We start from the raw sequence: 19,456 nt of genomic DNA, 5'->3' as shown, positions 1-19,456 counted from the left end.
GAGCAAGTACTTTAAACTTTAGACATGGGCGTAAGACTTGGAAAAGAAAACGAAAGAAAGACTTACTGAGAAAACACAGAAGGTAATCTCCAAGACGTGTACCTGCTTTCTATGGTGCTAAAACAGTCATATCTCAATTTGCAACTTGTGAAACACAACGCACAAATGAATGCATAGTGATTTGTATCTGTCAACACAATGCACACATAAATGCAGAGGGATTCATATCTGTAAATCTGTGTTGTGTCCGTGCCTCTAATTTGTGACTCGTGAAACGCTATGCACAAATGAATGCAGAGGGATTTGTATCTGTGAATGTGTATCTGTGTCCGTGCCTCTAATTTGTAACTTGTATTTCTTCATTTGTAAATCAACTTAGTATTTTTCAATGGAAATATATTTGGAAACCTCCTTCTATTTGCGTGGATCCTTTTTCAGAAACAACTTTCAACTGTATTCCCTCTCATTTAAGATGATAAATAACGCAAGCATGCCAAATAAGGAACGCATCCGATGATTGTACAGCACATTACGCAAGCAGGAATCGGTGTACAATTTTTACAAAATTCCCTTCCTGATAGCCTGAAAGGTTACTTCCAGTTTATTAAAATATTTGAGTAATTTTGGGTATTGATGCTATAGCTATGATATCATTGTACTAATCAAGTGAATTGCTGGGATCTTAAATCACTGAAAAGAAGTCTGATGCGCAAAGAAACTTGAGTTGTGAACTTGTTTTATGCCTTGTTATCTGTAACTGCTTATTAATAATGCATTAATAATGACTCAATATCAGAGTCATGATGCCTTGGGAATCTCACTACAGACAGATCTAGTCTTTCCAAGGTCTGAACGGTAAAGTCCATTTTTATTTATACGGCCCAATATTACAAATCTCACATTTGCTTTAATGAAGAAGGTGTCAAGCAACATCCGGGTGTCACTGAACACACAGGACCTGAGCCACACGGCAACAGACTACGCAACACTCAAGCACCCCATTCATACAGACAGGACGGAGGGAACAAACTCACAGAGGGAGAGAGAGACAAGGACAACATGCGCACAAAGAAAAGAGAGAACAGGGGCTGAATCTCCTGGAGGACGAAGATCCAGATCCAACATGTGGAATGCAGCCAGGAGAGAGAGAGCGAGGAAGAGAGAGAGAGAGAGAGAGAGAGGGTCCAAGGACGGCCGATGGTCCAGCAGAGAGACGCCTGAGTGAAAAGACAGGACATAGAGGAGAAACGTGAGAGAGAGAAGAGAGCCTGAGCTGGTGTTGAACACATGATGACCGACATTTTCCGAGCATCTCGGGACACTGCTGGGAATTGTTTTGAATTATTTGTAAATTATAGAGTGTGGTCTAGACCTACTCTATCTGTAAAGTGTCCTGATATAACTATTGTTATGAGTTGACACCATAAAGAAAATTGAATTAAATTGAATTGCTGCAGCACGGTGGAAATCTTGGCATGTGATTTGCCATCCTCAAAAAGCTGCCTAATTATGTCAGAATATTCCTCCAGTCCGGCCATGTTACTTATTTTTTAAAAGCTTGTTTTGCGGGCCCTCTGATAGCGTTTTAGTAAGGATCACTTCAAGTAAATTGTGTCAGTTGACAATATCAAAATTGGATTTTTTTTTTTTCAGAAATTGGAAAAACAAGTTATCGTTTTTTTCATTTTGGTTTTGGAAACGAGAATTGACAAAAAGTAATTTTTTTAGGTATTTATTTTTTGTTTTATTTTGAAAAACGAATGAACGCATGATACACAGATTGAGAAGAGAGCAGAGCACAGTGAGAAACAGTCTTTAAACAGCTAAACTGCTCTCTAGTTATAGTCTAAATTCAACCCTTTTACGCCTTTCCCTCATTTGATTTCTCATATGATTTCCATCATTGCGTCATGCTGACTGTAAATCTTTACAGAATCCTGCCACTGCTTATTTAAGGTTCTCCAGTGCCAATCAATGATGATTCTAAGCCATCTACAGCTCGCCTTAAGTAGACCAGTGTCATTATTTTTAAAGGGATCATGCAATTAATCCTACACCATTGGCATTTGTCTGCCCCTCTGGCTCGGCTTAAAGCAGGCAAAGGTCATCGATCTCTGTTTTGCACCTGCCAGCAACGGCTGAAAATAACACTGGCTCTAACAGATTGCGATGAATTAAATAAAAAAATAACAAATATTTTAGTCATCACAGACGTTGAACAAAAAACCTAGGGAAGAAAGAGTGAGATAAAGGGAGAACAAGGAATGAAGTGGTGGAAATTTCAAGGAAGCGAGTTGATGGGCAGGACATTGAGTCAGTGAAAGTGTTTGCTGTACAACGTGTACAGTAGTTTTAAATTGAGTGGATAGCTGTGAGTGTGTAAGTGTGAGGGTGGGTTGGAACAGAGACAGAGGTTCGGTACAGAACTGGTGCCGGTAGCCTAGCTTAGCATAAAGACTGGAAGCGGGGGGGAACAGCTAGCCTGTGGAAAACGTGTCGACCAACGCCTCTAAAGCTCACTAATGCGCATTAATGTTGTAAAGATGTAAAAATGATAATTTATAGTTTCATGGGCAGTTACTTTCTGCAAGTGTTTCGTGGCAAATGCACAGGCATGAGAATAATATTAATCTTCTCATCCTGCTCTCTTACAGTAAAGACAGTGAATCTGTGAAGAAAGAAAGGAAAAACCGAGAGATAAAGATATATAGTTTCAGAGGTAGCTGACTGTACAATATGTATTTGATTATATCTTTTTGGTTATATGAATGATGATATGCATCCATAGAAAGCTATGGCTATCCATCATAAACATACAATATATTCTCTTATTCTCTGGAGTTCTAAGGGACCGTTCGGTATTCATGGAATGGACCACTGGAAGAAAATAGGGGGGGAGGGTCATGTCTTTTTATTGTTTGTTGAGGGGAGGGTCATCCAAAATGTTTTCGTCTAGGGATGGGGGAGGTATTTATAGAGTATTTATACAACTTTTGTATTCATAAAACTGCTAAATTTCAAAGTGGCTTGTTTGGTGCATATTTTTCCATGTAGCTCTTAGTCTCGACCCTCCTTCTCTACCAGATGGGTCTGACCCATGAGTTTGCTGGGGGGGGGGGCAGGGGGAGCACTGCTCCCCTTGTGGCTAAAACTGATAATTGCATTGTTTAAAGAATTACTGGCAACAATTACGTCTGGCATGACCAGATATTTTATAAATATCTTAAATAACACAAAACTAAATGGTGGTAGGTAATACATCTGATTTCATATACTGCTTTAGTAAAAAACATTTTACCTGGCTGACGATGGGAGCAGCAGGACGTAAAAAATGAAAATTACTCTTGCACTATGTCTGGACACCTTGCCGTGCCAACCTTGCAATAAAGGTTTCCTGAATGCCATGTATATACATTTGATGTCAGCTTACTAATTGATTGCGGGTTTTGTGTAGATTTGGACTTTTATACGTTTAATCCACTTTGTTTAAACGGCAAAGTGGAGAGGCCTCGTTCACCTGTTTGGAGCTGGCTGGTGAATGTGACGCTCGTATAGGCCTTGCTGGATACACTGTGACCCTTTTTGTGGATCTACTGATCTCTGTGGATTACTTGTTTTTCGTGTCATTGGATTACAGCAAAATACGGATCTTTTTTCTTAACATTTTATGGTGTGATTGCGCTTGGTTTCTGCGTTTTGAGGCGTCTCAACAGACTGTAGGTCGAACACTGATTGTTCACTGTTACATTTTAGTGAATTTAATATTGCGTTCCAAGACAGCCGTGCCGCGATTGGATTTCATAAGGGCGAATTGTTAAATTGTTACACTGTAATTTAAAATCTGCTTTAAAAATAAACATATGTTTTGAATATAATGTTCAGCTACGGCAGCTTTACCTATGTGCTAAAATATACAGTGACTGAGGAAGCCTAGTGACGAGTCCAATAGCAACCAGTGTTGAATTTATTTCCCGGTGTCCTTTGCTGAATGGTCTCAATGTTTTATTTTTTTATTTCATGTGAATACTAGTTTAGAGGAGTAACTTAGTATTTGAAGTAATGCAGGAAGTGTGCATTTAGTTTCCATGCTTATTGTGTTTCCACAACAATGTTAGTGAGTAAATCTACTGAAATGGCCACCACACCATAACAGAGGAGTGGGATGTGTAAGATGAGAAAGCAGAGGTTAACTCATGTATGTCGTGGCTGTACAAAATCAAAGGGTGTCTGTACATCTCTGCCAAGCGCAGACTAGAATATAGGGCATCAATAAATTGCTGGGGAGGGTCAAGCCTTTTTTTCAAATCATTTTGGAGGGTCATAGAAAAATTATCACTGGTGAGGGGAGGGTCAAGTCTATTTTGATTAAAGATCCCAAAGCTCCTCCAGTGGCCCCTTAAAGCTGCAGTAGGTAAGATTGTGAAGAGCCAGGACTTTGCTAACAAATTTGAACATCGACAACTTCTCAGTCCCTCCTCCCTTTCTGCTGCAGCCCAAACCGTCTCCTAAGCCCCTCCCACACAACGGAGTTTGACAGAACTGCCGGCATGTCAGACAACATGTTCAATAACTAAACACTAACACAACGTTAACTTTACTCACCAACAGTAAAACGATGCTAACTAGCAGGCTACCGTTAGCCATTTCAGCATCATATCAGACCGACCACTGTGCTAACGTTACTATCATCTTCACCAATGTAGCTTTGTGGACTTTTGACTACTAATAACCAAGTGAAAGATAAATTATTCATGGTAATTATATTACCTGTTGAGAGGAAATGTGGCTACATCTGCATCGTTCTTCAGATCTTTAAAATCCTGCAGCCACGCCACCTCTGAAAAGCCACTCCATTATTCACGAAGTTTTGGAAAACCTTTCTGCAGCTCGTGCGCTGGGTGGGGGGAGGGGAGAACGCTATATATGCGTGTGCCTGAGCAGTGATTGACAGGCAGATAGACCACCCCCTGTGGCCCTGATTGGAGAAAATCGACCGGGAGCGGTGGAATTTTGCCAATGGCACTACAGGCTGTAGGAGGTGCCAGAGGAGCTGTCTTTTTGTTTTTTTACATAATTCATGTAGTTCTACTGGAACATAGGGTCAGTTTCAGCAAATATGACAGAAAGTTAGTTTTGTAAGACTTACCTACTGCATCTTTAAATAAATAACGAACAGTCCCTTATGAAAGCTATATATCTGGTCTCTGTGCTAATTACAAACAGACCAAAAGGTCAATCCACATACTACTGACAGAAACAGAGCGTGTGTGTGTGTGTGTGTGTTTTGCAGGAGAGCCGGTGGCTGGACAGTGTGTCTCTGCTGATTAAGGACTCGTTAGAAGGGGACATGATTGACAACCTCTCCGGTTCAGTTTTCCACCACTACTGCTCTCCTCCTGTCTGCAAGGACTGTAAGGGCCACCCACAAGAGGTTAGTGTTGACACACACACAAACGCAAAAATCCCTTCTCTTTCTTTCATTTTAGCTAGCATGCTCTTTTAATAAAGGCCCTATTTTTTTAGCAGCAGACATGGGCATGGGCCATGGATCTCTCTCTCTCAAGAATTAGAGAATAAAAAAGCCCTGAAATGGCACATGCCAATTATGAAAACAAGTTTTTTTCCAAGGCAGTCGCAGTTCTTACATTTTTTTTGTAGAACTCATGGTAGAACTTTAACTTTGTCCTGTTTATTTTCCCGGCGAATAGAACGGGCAGCTACGTGCGGGGTCTGATCAGCATGTTGTATTTGTTGCTATCACCTAGCAACCGTCTCTAAGAAAGCTGTGAAGGGTGTAATTTTAGGAGAGATCATAGCCAAATCAGTCTAATACATTGATGTCATCAACCCCAGCCAGGTAAATTGTAGAATCCCAGTCAAAAAGAAAAGCCAGGCACTAATGGCCTTACTTTCCTGTCACGTCTTTGAAGCTTCCTTTTCGCGGTCAATTTACTGTTAATGGTGGGCTTAGTGTCTTTGCTAACTTCCGGTAGAACAGGAAACAACAAAATAAAAGCACTCTAAAAATTGCAATACTTTGTATTGGGGTCATTTACATAAGTTGTTAAAGGGGTGATAGAATGATTATATAGGGTATTTCACACTGTTCCTTATGGTCTCCTAATGGGGTATGTAACATTAGTTGGGCTGAAAATGGCCTGGTTGATATTTTACTGGCCCTTATGCATCCCTGTGTTTTGGCCCTATTTGTAACAAGAGCTTTTATTCCAAATATGGTATGGTCATGAATATTTAGATGAGCTGCGCGCTGCTTGGTTGAGCCTTAGCCCCGTACACACACATAGAGACGCAGCTGATTGGTTGAGCGACTGCCATCACCGCATTAGAGGTCGTGTGCTGATTGGTTGAGCGAATCCCCAATACACAGACATTAGAAACGCGACAGAATCTCATATTCCAGACACTGCAATGTTTCCTTACCAAATTCACTTCTGAGAATTTTTATGCGAGAAATCAACTATATAAAGCTCAAATATGGGCCGTTTTACGAAAATGGATGGCTAATTGCAAATTTGGTAAAACTATGTGTCGGAGTTCAGCTGCCTGTGTTGCTGGCTCGCCGCCTGGCCTGCCTTCCTCCACAGACCCCAGCTTGCTGTGAGCTCGATTGAGCTCCGGCACGGCTGCTGCAGCCCACAGCACCTCATACCCGCGCAAAGTCACCGTTTGGGCTGGTGGACTACTACCAAACGCCGCTGCCCTGACAAAGCTCCAGGGCCTGCATCTCCTCTCTTCCTGCTAGCTAAATGGCCCGTGTGTGAGAGCGCGGTCAGCGAGCTTGTTACACCAGCAATCTCTTACCAAATGTTACACACATGTCACGCCACTTAGCTATACAACATATAGCTAACTATATGTTTTATAAAGCTAACAACGGTGTCGATTTCAAGTTTGTATTTGTGGCTGTACGGTTTGGCGCTGTCCCTGCAATCCTATGTGTACAGTTGGGTTGTTTTTTGGTTTGATTTAAGGTTTTTTTTTATAAAGCTAACCGGTGTCCGATTTCAAGTTAATGAATATTTGTGAGCTGTACGGGTTTCGTGCGCGACTGTCCCTTCAATCCTATGTGTACAGATTCGGCTAGTTAGCTTCATTTTTGGTCGTAATTGAGTATATTTACAGTTTGAATTCGTCACGCCACTTATACAACATCTAACTATATGTTTTATAAAGCTAACAACGGTGTCCGATTTCAAGTTAATGAATATTTGTGAGCGCTATCGGGTTTCGTTAGCTGCGACTGTCCCTGCAATCCTATGTGTACAGATTGCGGCTAGTTAGCTTCATTTTTGGTCGTAATTCGAGTATATTTACAGTTTTAATTTCGTCACGCCACTTATACAACATCTAACTATATGTTTTATAAAGCTAACAACGGTGTCCGATTTCAAGTTAATGAATATTTGTGAATTCCAGAGGAATTCTAAGAGGAGGCTAGCTAGCTAGCTCTCATTGATAGAGCTCCATCCAGCCACAGGCTCTATCAATGAGACTCATGGACAAGCGGTGTTTATTTTCCCAATCGTTTGTTTAAATAACTCAACACATTATAATTACACACATTATAAGATTAACTAGAATCTGTGGTAAGAGAATGCTGGCGTAACAAGCTCGCTGACCGCGCTTTCACTCACATACACCGGGCATTTAGCTAGCTAGCAGGAAGAGGGGAGTTGCAGGCCCTGGAGCTCTGTCAGAGCAGCGGCGTTTGGTAGTAGTCCACCAGCCCAAACGGTGACTTTGCGCGGGTATGAGGTGCTGTGGGCTGCAGCAGCCATGCCGGAGCTCAATCGGGCTCACAGCAAGCCGGTGTTACACCGGGGTCTGTGGAGGAAGGCAGGCCAGGCGGCGAGCCAGCAACACAGGCAGCTCCAGCCTCTGAAGTCCGACACACAGTCGGACAAAATTTGCAATTAGACATCAATTTTCGTAAAACGGCCCATATTTGACCTCTAAGTAGTTGATTTCTCGCATAAAAAATTCTCAGAAGTGAATTTAATGGTAAAATAGCATATGAACAATGTATACATTTTCTGAGCTCTGCACGACCTAGATTCAGAAGACTACCTGATCTCAGGTCAGTTGTGTAGCCTATATAAATGTTGGGGCGTGACCGTTCTCTTAATACACCCATGGGCTGACAAAGGTTCCGGTTTTTGGGAGGTTGACGTCAACTTCCAGCTTTGTTGGGATTCGCCCGTTTTCAGCGGCAGTTTCAAAATATGAAATTTTCATAGTAAAGGGGTGTCAATGGGATTTTGAGCTTATATGTATGTCCTATTTACCCACCGAACTGTCGTTATTCAACTATGACAGGGTAAAATCGGTTTTGCATTCTATCACCCCTTTAATATATTAGGAATTAATTGTTAGCTTTCCAATTTGTGACTATTATCACTGGTGGTGACTTTTATGAATTTATAAATTCCAAACAGCCTCTTATATTTTCAGATAATTCAATAATACAAAATAAACACACACACACACACACACACACACACACACACACACACACACACACACACATACACCAAATGGTCTGCCTCCAATCAACAGCCGTTTTGAGGACTGAAATACGTATCATAACTATTGTTCTGTACCAGATTGATGCATTTAACTACCAGCTATACCATTTTTTTCTGGACCCCCCCTAGATGACTTTTCTGGCCTGGGCTAAGCCCCCAATGTTTCAAGGTCCTAACAACGCCTCTGGCAGCAACTTTATTTTTACTCCGGTTACACCTAAGTAGTGCTACTCCAATTGTGTTTTTATCTAGATTCACACCTCTCTGCACGTTTCTTTCCTTTTCTCTCCTTTTATCTACACACGTTTTCTCACCTTGTAGCTCGCAGTACTCAAAGAACAGTAGGTTGGATTAACCTGAAGCAGCTCAAAGTTGCCAATCATACAAAATCTGCATCATCTAGATAGAGCAACTGTTATCATTTCTGTGTATGCTCATACACACACTGCCAGACTAAGGCACAGCGATGTTTAAAGCCCAGATCTCCGGTGTTGTTACACATGATCTGTTGCTTCCACTTAAACCTGGTACACCTTTGTACCTATTCTGTAAATACATTTTTAAAAAAGATTATATTTCTGGGCTTTTCCACCTTTAATGGATAGGACAGCTAGTTGAGAAAGGGGGGAGAGAGGGGGAAGACATGCAGGAAATCACCACAGGTCGGATTCGAACCCTGGACATCTGCGTCGAGGCATAATACTCTATGTTTATGTGCGCCTGCTCTACCCACTAATCCAACTCCGCCACTAAATGTAAAATTTTTAAATGAGCCATTAGAAGGGGCTCTAGCACGCTTATTGAGATGTCTGGGTGGAGCAGGGGAACAAACACTTGCCCACCAGCACAGAGACCTGCAAGTCTTTCTAATTGGCTGGGCGCACCATCAAACTCGTAATTTTTTTCTTCTGAGAAAAGCCTTCAGCAGCGAGAAGTGGTGAGGGATCACGTCCTCGCTGCAACATGAGGGGTTCCTGATTGATTTGTCAACACTGTCTCCTTCAGTCTTCGCCTTCCTTCCTACAAGAATGGAAGTCAGCAGCAACAAGAGCCGCAGTGCAGTGGAAATTGGACATTTCAAACTTTGAGTAAAAGTATATTAAAAAACAATTGCCAAAATTGTGGAACGTTTAGGGTTCAAGTAAAAATGAGTAACTTGAAAGACAAATGATACTTGTGTAGGGTACTGCCCTACGAACAAGGTTGTGTTCTCCAAAATATATACAAGATAAAATAACGAAAGATAAACGTAAGCTCATAAGCAGTTTAGGATCGAAGCAGTTTGATTCTTCGCATTAACCATGTCTGCAGAAATAAACCAATCCAGTGTGTCTGTGTGTGAAATACAGAGAGACTGAGAGAGCGTGACAGAGGGGGAGAGAGCGAGACAGAGGGAGAGAGAAAGAAGCTGTGTTGGAAACCGTTCCCTCATTCACTCACTCGCTATTGTTTATTAAATAGTGAACTATATAGGGAACGACCAAACGAGATTTCGGACACTCAATGAAAATATCGTTGCATCAGAAGATGTTATTTGTGTGACGGAGGCGGGCACGCCCAGCATCGTGTGAACAAACCAAAAGAAAAATTGTTTTAATACGTCCCCTGAAACAAACTGAGTGCTCTGGACTTAAAGGCTGTATTGATGTTGCATGTCAACATTTCCACTGTTTAGAAACGAAAGCCCGCTCCATTTTTCCTTTTCAGTTTTCGCGGGTCCTTCTGCTTCTTCTTCTCCTCGGGGGAAAATTTAGGGTACATCGTAGGTACACTATACAAATTAGCTGTGCATTGTGGGTATTTTAAAGTGGACTATATAGTGAATGAAATTTGCTGTGGAGAATTTGAACACCACTACAAAATGGTAATGCACCATTTCCATGATAGGGAACAAATTTGAACACAGCTAGAGAGAGCGAGAGACAGAGGGGGAGAGAGAGAGAGAGAGAGAGAGAGAGAGAGAAACAGAGGTCTGAGATCTAACGTAATGCACAGCAGACTACGGTGCAGCTAGATTATTTTCTGAAATATAGTGACTGTATTCTTGTAATACCCTATTATCACTTTATTTTTCTCAAAATATCACAACTCCTCCAAATCACAGAGAACACAGATATATCTTGAATGTGCACAACGTTTCGAACATGAGCAGAAATCTTGCTCAAACACATCTGAATTACAGTCCAGGGGTTTATTAATTCATTAAAATGAATGAATGTATCATTGAGGTGAATAATTGTCATATGCACATTTCAGGAGGTTAAATGACATTGACTGCCTGTGTCCGTCTTTTTTAAGCTGGTGGACTGTGTGAACACAATGGAAAGAAGTCAAGGTCTTCATCTATCACTGATAAAGCCATATATTTCTTTTTCAGAAACACATTAGAATATGGTCAATAAACCAAACCATGATTTGGTCATAAAGCAGAGAGAAATTGTTGAAGGGATATGTTTTACAGGCAAATTAATATATTAACATATTTCCTAGAATGCATCACTAAGTATTTTTCCATTATGTTTCCTGAGGGAATCTGTGTTAATTCATTCATTCGTGAGGGAGGGAGAGAGCGGGAGAGAAACGTGTGTCTATCCCATTAATGTATATGGATTTACCATATCACAATCACATTAGCCATGGTGTGTGTGAGTGTGTGTAAATGTTTAAGTAGATAGAAGGAAAATGCTTGTATGATTAAATACAAGCATGTGTGGAGCTCTACCACACCACATAGCAACAGTGAGTACCACAAACATTTGAAGAGAGGGCGAGACCGTTGGTGTCAATCCCACAAATGCAAATGTCTGTATCCCCTAGTCAATATAAGATCAAAGACCTCAGTGGATCCACATCATCTTCCAGTTCCTCAGGTTGTTTGTTAAATTCTCTAGAAAAAATTCTATTTATTTATACATTTGTGTAACTATTCCCCAGACGCAAAGCCAGGGCGCTAAAAAGACACAACACATAAAAATCCAGAGCTGTAAATACTCCTACACATGTTCCAAAGCTGTGGAATGTTCTGTATGTATTTAAGCTCTTCTATACCAACATAGACATTGTTGTTTTGGGGTCAGAATGCCAGCACAGCTGTATATTTTCCGCCACTGTGTTTAAATGTTTTTTCCGAGCAACAAAATACTCCTTTTTATTCATTTTAGCCTCAATAAATATTACATGTCATGATTTGCAGCAAAGTCATTCTCGTACAATCCATAATGCCCAAAGATTAAGATAAAACCCTGCTCAGATGTATGCAAAGTATCCCTTAAAAACATTTTTCCTAGTAAAATCCCAGCAAGATTAAAGGAAGATGACTTTATAATAATGTTTTTTTTTATAGCTGTGGTATCACGCGCATTGTCCTTGTTTTCAATGACTGCAGTGAATGCAATATATGCGCTGCCTTCATCCAAAAACATTTCGATTGTGACGGTACTGAGTGACAGATGCCAAGGACTAGCTGCGGAAATCACATTTGTACCCTTCAAAGTTATAAAAAGAGGAAAGGCTTCATGAATGGTGTTCCTGATCATCCTGGAAATTTCATTTCATTTAAAATAAAGTCAGATACAGTTAATACCCAGATTGTATTTGATATGAAGATGTAAAGAAATAGCTACTGTATAAAGATAGCTATACCCAATATTGGATGTCTTAAAGGTCCGTATACTTGGCGGCCAATGGATTTTCGTTTTGAAAGGAAAAAAACAAAAACGAAAAACGGCCAGTTTCCCAATTACCATTAGTAAATAGGAAAACAAAAAACGGAAAACAACCCATTATTCGTTTTTTGTTTTGATATTAAAAAACGGAAAACGAAAAACTATCTTGTTATCCGATTTTCTTTGATGTGTTTGTAGATGGAACTCGGAAATTAAAATGTGTGTATAAATCTTATTCCTCATTCATTTTTTTCGTGACCCGGAAGCGATCGTAGGTAGTAAGCGGCTGCATACCCGGGAATCATTTGGACATCAATGAGACCATGGACAGTTAGAATGATACGGACGTAAAAAAGTTTTTATTCGAATATGCTAGTTTTATATTAGAAAACCGAGTGGTCACAGGAGATTAGCGCTGACTGCTCTCATTCATCAAAAATGAGTCTACACAACAAGACAACCATCATAGTCTAATAATAATAATAATGAAGCGAAAACATTTTCAAAACTTCTCATTTTCATTGCCATTGCTTTGGCAAATATCTGTCAAACAAACTAAAATCGAAACCATGATTTGGCTTTCCCTTATCAAATTGCAAAAGACTCTGATTTAATACAACAATATCTGTCAAACAAACAGGGCTATAATTAGTATAAATAAGATATAAAATCAATATAAATGTGATTTTTGGAGGTTAAAAAAGTAACTACCTAAGTCAGTAGGCCTACATTTTAAATGAGCTACTTTTACTAATAATTTTACTTGTACTTGAGTAAACAACAAAGTAACAGTACTTTTACTTAAATAGAAATTTTTTTTACTCTTTTCACTTCTGCTGATTTATTTAAATCTAAAGATTGCATAGACCTAGCCCTGGTCTGCATATCGGCCTAGCTGTGGTCAGCTTTTTATTTACTTTAAGAGTAGCATTCATTTGTATGTTTAACAAAAGCGGTAAACAGCGATTGATTAAAAAAAAAAAAAAAAAACTTGCCTCAGCAATACCTTCAGCGATTTCAACTTCAAGTTGGCCATCAGGACAGAAGTCCCTGACAAGTCCCTGCTGAGCACACCACCTCCGCACATTATTATTATTATTATTATTATTATTATTATTATTAGACTATGATGGTTGTCTTGTTGTGTAGACTCATTTTTGATGAAATAGAGCAGTCAGCGCTAATCTCCTGTGACCACTTCATAATAAAAGTCAACTTGTGTTTCGCCAGTGAAATGATTTTAATATTTGCATATTAAAAGTGATATGCAGACCAGGGCTAGGTCTATGCAATTTTTAGATTTAAATAAATCAGCAGAAGTGAAAAGAGTAAAAAAATGTTCTACTTAAGTAAAAGTACTGTTACTTTGTTGTTTACTCAAGTACAAGTAAAATTACTAGTAAAAGTAGCTAATTTAAAATGTAGAGTTACTTAGTTACTTTTTAACCTCCAAAAATCACATTTATATTGATTTTATATTTATACTAATTATAGCCGTTTGTTTGACAGATAGTGTTGTATTAAATAGTCTTTTGCGATTTGATAAGGGAAAGCCAAATCATGGTTTCGATTTTAGTTTGTTTGACAGATATTTGCCAAAGCAATGGCGCAAAACAACGTTAGAGACCTTTTATGTGAAAATTTGAAATTTTGAAAATGTTTTCGCTTCATTATTATTATTATTAGACTATGATGGTTGTCTTGTTGTGTAGACTCATTTTTGATGAATGAGAGGGACAGGGAGACGTTGCACAGATGATAGCAAGTGAGATAGCGGAGAGAAGAGAGTATCTAAGGCGAATTGTTGCAGTCACTTCCATGTTAGGGAGACAGGGAATCCCCTTTCGTGGCAATAATGAAGTAACAGAAGAAGTGAGTGCAAAGATTTTGCAAAACGCAAGTTACAAATACCCTGGGGGCTAATCACCTCCTGTCTTTAAATCCTAGTGAGGTCTCTGCTCCGGACGTGTCGCACTGTGAATGCAACATTGAACATTTAGCATGTTTAATAATGCAAAAACCAGTCCTGCAGGATTATGACAGGAAAGGACTTTTTAGTAAAGCTATCAAAGCATGAGAGTTGGAGTTTCATCATCTTTGATGCTGACGGACTGGTTCAGCTGCAGCAGCTGTTTCACTTCACTTTGTATTTCCTTGATCGATTTGATAAGGGAAAGCCCAATCATGGTTTCGATTTTAGTTTGTTTGACAGATATTTGCCAAAGCAATGGCAATGAAAATGAGAAATTTTGAAAATGTTTTCGCTTCATTATTATTATTATTATTAGACTATGATGGTTGTCTTGTTGTGTAGACTCATTTTTGATGAATGAGAGCAGTCAGCGCTAATCTCCTGTGACCACTTCATAATAAAAGTCAACTTGTGTTTCGCCACAAGTCCCTGCTGAGCACACCACCTCCGCACACTCCTCTCAGAAAACCCCCGTATCGTTCCAAACTGTGAACCCAGCACAGCTGCTATATCACCACAAGACATCCCATTCTTTCGGTTTTCTAATATAAAACTAGCATATTCGTCTAAAAACATTTTTACGTCCGTATCATTCTAACTGTCCATGGTCTCATTGATGTCCAAATGATTTCCGGGTATGCAGCCGCTTACTACCTACGATCGCTTCCGGGTCACGAAAAAAATTAATGAGGAATAAGATTTATACACACAATTTAATTTCCGAGTTCCATCTACAAACACATCAAAGAAAATTGGATAACGAGATAGTTTTTCGTTTTCCGTTTTTTAATATCAAAACAAAAAACGGATAATGGGTTGTTTTCCGTTTTTTGTTTTCCTATTTACTAATGGTAATTGGGAAACTGGCCGTTTTTCGTTTTTGTTTTTTTCCTTTCAAAACGAAAATCCGTTGGCCGCCAAGTACACGGACCCTTAAATGTCAGATTTCACACCATATTAATTATAGCGGTAAGAATGTTCAGACATTTGCTCTGCCTTTTACAATCATTCAGTGTCTTTCTCAAAGGTGCAATCATACTGTACATGTCACCACCAAATGATTTGCACTTGGAATCCGGTTACTCACCATGTGCTTTCACTCATGATGCACACAGACATGTGAAAACATCGTTCACACATAAGAAGTAAAACCAATTTTAGCTCAGAGCAGAGGTGATTCCATGACTTCAATCTGATATATGTGCAGATTGCATATTTAGTTTGTGTGTGTGTGTGTGTGTGTGTGTGTGTGTGTGTGTGTGTGTGTGTGTGTGTGTGTCAGTGTACGAGTCACAGCAGCTTACTGTCGATGTGGTTTAGATATTAGGATGCGTGTGAAGAAGTGTGACCTACAGTAACTGGCTAGCTCTTATGCCTCTGGCATTAAATTACTATTTGCGTACATATGAATATACTTCACCAAGGACCTCTATAGCGGGATATTTACCGTTTCTCTCTGTGCAAATAAAAAGGTATTGACATGCCTGGAGGTTGGCTGGAATGCAAATATGCTATAATGTAATGGGGCCGTCATTTTATACACAGTGCATTCATCTTTATTCAACTCTCACCTTTCTTCTCTTTTCTTTTTTGTTCCTTTTTTCGCAGCCCTAAATATTAAGACTCTGGGCCCTATCTTGCACCCGGCGCAGCATGTCTTTGCTAGTTTAAGACCGTTGCAGTTGTCAATTTCCCGTCCAGCGGCCACGTCGTTTAAATAGCAAATGCACCTGCGCCCATCTGTGTTCAGGTGCATTCTTGGCGTACTGCTATCTCTAGGCAGCAGAAAGTGATCACGCCATTGACCAACAAAGACCTGGTCTAAAGTCAATAGCGCAGCATTTCATTGTTATTTTAACAGCAAATTAGTAAAATGCGCCTAGGCTCGTGCACAGGGCACGCACACTATGCTTGTTACACACACAGGGACACGCTTTCACTTCACGCACGAGCAGATCAGTGTCTTCTCTTAAAAAATCTCTCCTTCCTGCCATAATAATTGCAATGCGCCAAGGTAGAAATGCGCCTGGCTTTTAAAGGGAATGGGAGATGACACTCTGATTGGTTTATTGCAAGTTACGCCCAAAACACACCTATGAATTAATAAAGACACTAAGTACAACCCTTTGGAACCATGCGCCCGGCACACGGACCCTTTTTTGCGCCGTCAAACTAGCAAAAGTGGATTTGGACACGCCCTAAACGCTCCTGTGCCAGACGCTTCACACCGTGCACTTAGATCGTTGAAATAGGCAAGGCAAGGCAGCTTTATTTGTATAGCACATTTCAGCAACAGGGCAATTCAAAGTGCTTTACATAAAACATTAAAGAGCAGTTAAAAACAATTGAAAACAATTTAAAAACATTAATAAACAAATTAAAAACATTAAAAGACAAGAATAAAATTTATAGTGCAGTATAAGAATAAAAGTTACAGTGCAGTATAAGAAATTAAAGTTAATAGATTATTTAAAGAAAAGCAACATCAAAAAGATTTAAAAGAACTGAGAGTTGCAGCGGACCTGCAGTTTTCTGGGAGTTTGTTCCAAATATGTGGAGCATAAAAACTGAACACTACTTCCCCCTGTTTAGTTCTGACTCTGGGGACAACAAGTAGACCTGTCCCAGACGACCTGAGAGGTCTGGGTGGGTCATAATGTAGTAGCAGATCAGAAATGTATTTTGGCCCTAAACCGTTTAGTGATTTATAAACCAGTAAAAGTATTTTGAAATCAATTCTTTGAGGCACTGGAAGCCAGTGTAGAGACTTCAGTACTGGAGTGATGTGATCCACTTTCTTGGTTTTAGTGAGTACTCGAGCAGCAGCGTTCTGAATCAGCTGCAGCTGTCTGATTGATATTTTGGGGAGACCTGTAAAGACACCGTTACAGTAGTCAAGTCTACTGAAGATAAAAGCATGGACAAGTTTTTCCAGATCCTGCTGAGACATAAGTCCTTTAACCCTTGATATATTTTTAAGGTGATAATAGGCTGATTTTTTAATTATGTTAATGTGGCTTTTAAAATTCAGGTCTGAGTCCATGACTACACCAAGATTTCTGGCTTTGTCTGTTGTTTTTAACATTGTCGTTTGAAGCTGAGCGCTGACTTTCAATCATTCCTCTTTTGCTCCAAAAACAACCACCTCCGTTTTCTCTTCATTTAATTTAAGAAGGTTCTGGCACATCCAATCATTAATCTGTTCAATGCACATATTTAATTGTTGTATTGGGCTATAGTTCCCTGGTGATAAGGTTATGTAAATTTGGGTGTCATCTGCATAACTATGGTAACTTATTTTGTTGTTTTCCATAATCTGAGCCAGTGGAAGCATGTAGATGTTGAACAGAAGAGGCCCCAGAACTGAGCCTTGGGGAACTCCGCACGTCATATTTGTATGCTCAGATGTATAATTACCTATAGACACAAAGTAGTCCCTATTCTTTAAATAGGATTCAAACCACTTTAGTACTGAGCCAGAAAGACCAACCCAGTTTTCCAATCGGTCAAGCAATATGTCATGGTCTACCGTATCAAATGCAGCACTGAGATCAAGTAATACTAAGACTGAAATTTTGCCACTATCTGTGTTTAAGTGGATGTCATTAAAGACTTTAACAAGAGCCGTCTCAGTGCTGCGGTGTGGTCGAAAACCTGACTGGAAGGCATCAAAACTGTTGTTTAGCGATAAGAAAGGTTGAGTTGTTGAAAAACCACTTTTTCTATGATTTTACTTAAAAATGGAAGGTTTGATATTGGCCTATAGTTGCTCATTAGTGTCGTGTCTAGATTGTTCTTTTTAGGAGGGGGGCGTTTGAGTTTCAGGGCCTGTGGGAAGATACCTGAGAGCAGAGATGTGTTTACAATCTGTAGAAGATCTGAAGCCAAACAATTCAAAACATTTTTGAAAACACCCGTTGGTAGAATATCAAGGCAACAGGAGGAGGTTTTCAGATGTTGTATAATGTCCTCCAGGTTTTTAAGGTTGATTGTATGAAATTGTGTCATGTTGGAATTTGTTTTGCGTGCACACTGTGACAACACATATCCTGTACTTGATATGGAAGCACTGACTGTTTGTCTAATTTTCTGAATTTTGTCTGTGAAGAAGGAGGCAAAGTCATTGCAAGCCTTGGTAGGCAACAGTTCAGATGCTACTGGTACTGGAGGGTTAGTTAATCTATCAACAGAGCACGTGAATTATTATTGTTTCTGGCAATAATGTCAGAGAAGAAGGACCGCCTTGCATTTCTTAGTTCCAGATTATAAATGCAAAGTCTCTCTTTATAAGTGTTATAATGGACCTGGAGATTAGATTTTCGCCAACTGTGTTCAGCTTTTCGACACTCTCTTTTTTCTGTTCTCACAACTATAAAATTTCTCCATGGAGATCTTTTCTTACCAGAGACAGCTTTGATCTTAGTGGGAGCAATAGCAACAATAACATTCGTAATTTTACAGTTGAAATTATCTACAAGCTCAGTGACTGAGGCCCCAGTAAGGGCGGGTGTAGAGGAGAAAAGCTGAATGAATTTTTCACTGGTGTTTTCAGTGATATACCGTTTTCTAAGGGTGTGACGAGATCTCGTTTTACGAGATCTCGCAAGATTAAAACGTGACGAGATTTCTCGTCGAGGTGAAAAGTTGTCTCGTGAGGCGATGTGATGTCAGCGTGATGGAGCGTGAAATTACTATTGAAGATCCCCCTGCCACTTTTAAATCATTTGTGTGGCAACATTTTGGTTTTCCTGCGGAAATAATAAACGGCGAAAGAGTGACAGACAAGACAAACAGAATATGTAAACATTGTAAGAAAAAAATGCCGTGCTACCGCGGCTAACAAGCGAACACTATGCAAAAACACTTACAGCACCACCACAGCTCTCTACTAACTACTGCACCCGCGACGAAAACATTAAAAGGGCAAACAACTCTAAAAGCCTTAGCATCTCTGCCACCGCTAAGTGCAAGAGCCACGGCAATAACGAGGGACATAGGCGTTTTCATTGCAGCTGATATGAGGCCATTTTCTGTGGTGGAAAATGTCGGATTTCGGCGATTCCTCCACACATTTATTTTTTATGTTCGATTTGTGGAAAGGAGTTAGATTTCTCATGTGAAATTGTACAGGGCAGAAGCCAGTTGGTAGAGTTTATACAAAACATTTTGCAGTGTTTGCACGTCCTTTACTGCATATAATTCATTAAAATAGTAAAAAAAAAGTTAAATAACATTAATCATTAATAGTTGATTTCAAAATGCACCTAAATTTT

At 39.7% G+C, this 19,456-nt stretch overlaps 1 protein-coding gene across 1 annotated transcript in view; it reads left to right on the top strand.

Annotated features, from left to right (window-relative positions):
* Positions 1-19,456, top strand: part of LOC120566952 (voltage-dependent T-type calcium channel subunit alpha-1I-like) — a 345,248-nt gene that overhangs the window by 311,253 nt on the left and 14,539 nt on the right. Inside the window, 1 exon segment of the mRNA XM_039813684.1 lies at positions 5,291-5,431. Coding sequence (XP_039669618.1) covers positions 5,291-5,431 — 141 coding nt within the window.

The sequence above is a fragment of the Perca fluviatilis genome, chromosome 1 (assembly GCF_010015445.1).
Source record: "Perca fluviatilis chromosome 1, GENO_Pfluv_1.0, whole genome shotgun sequence".
NCBI lineage: Eukaryota > Metazoa > Chordata > Actinopteri > Perciformes > Percidae > Perca > Perca fluviatilis.
Note: the sequence above shows the minus strand (reverse complement) of the source record. Positions and strands in the feature narration are given on the sequence as shown.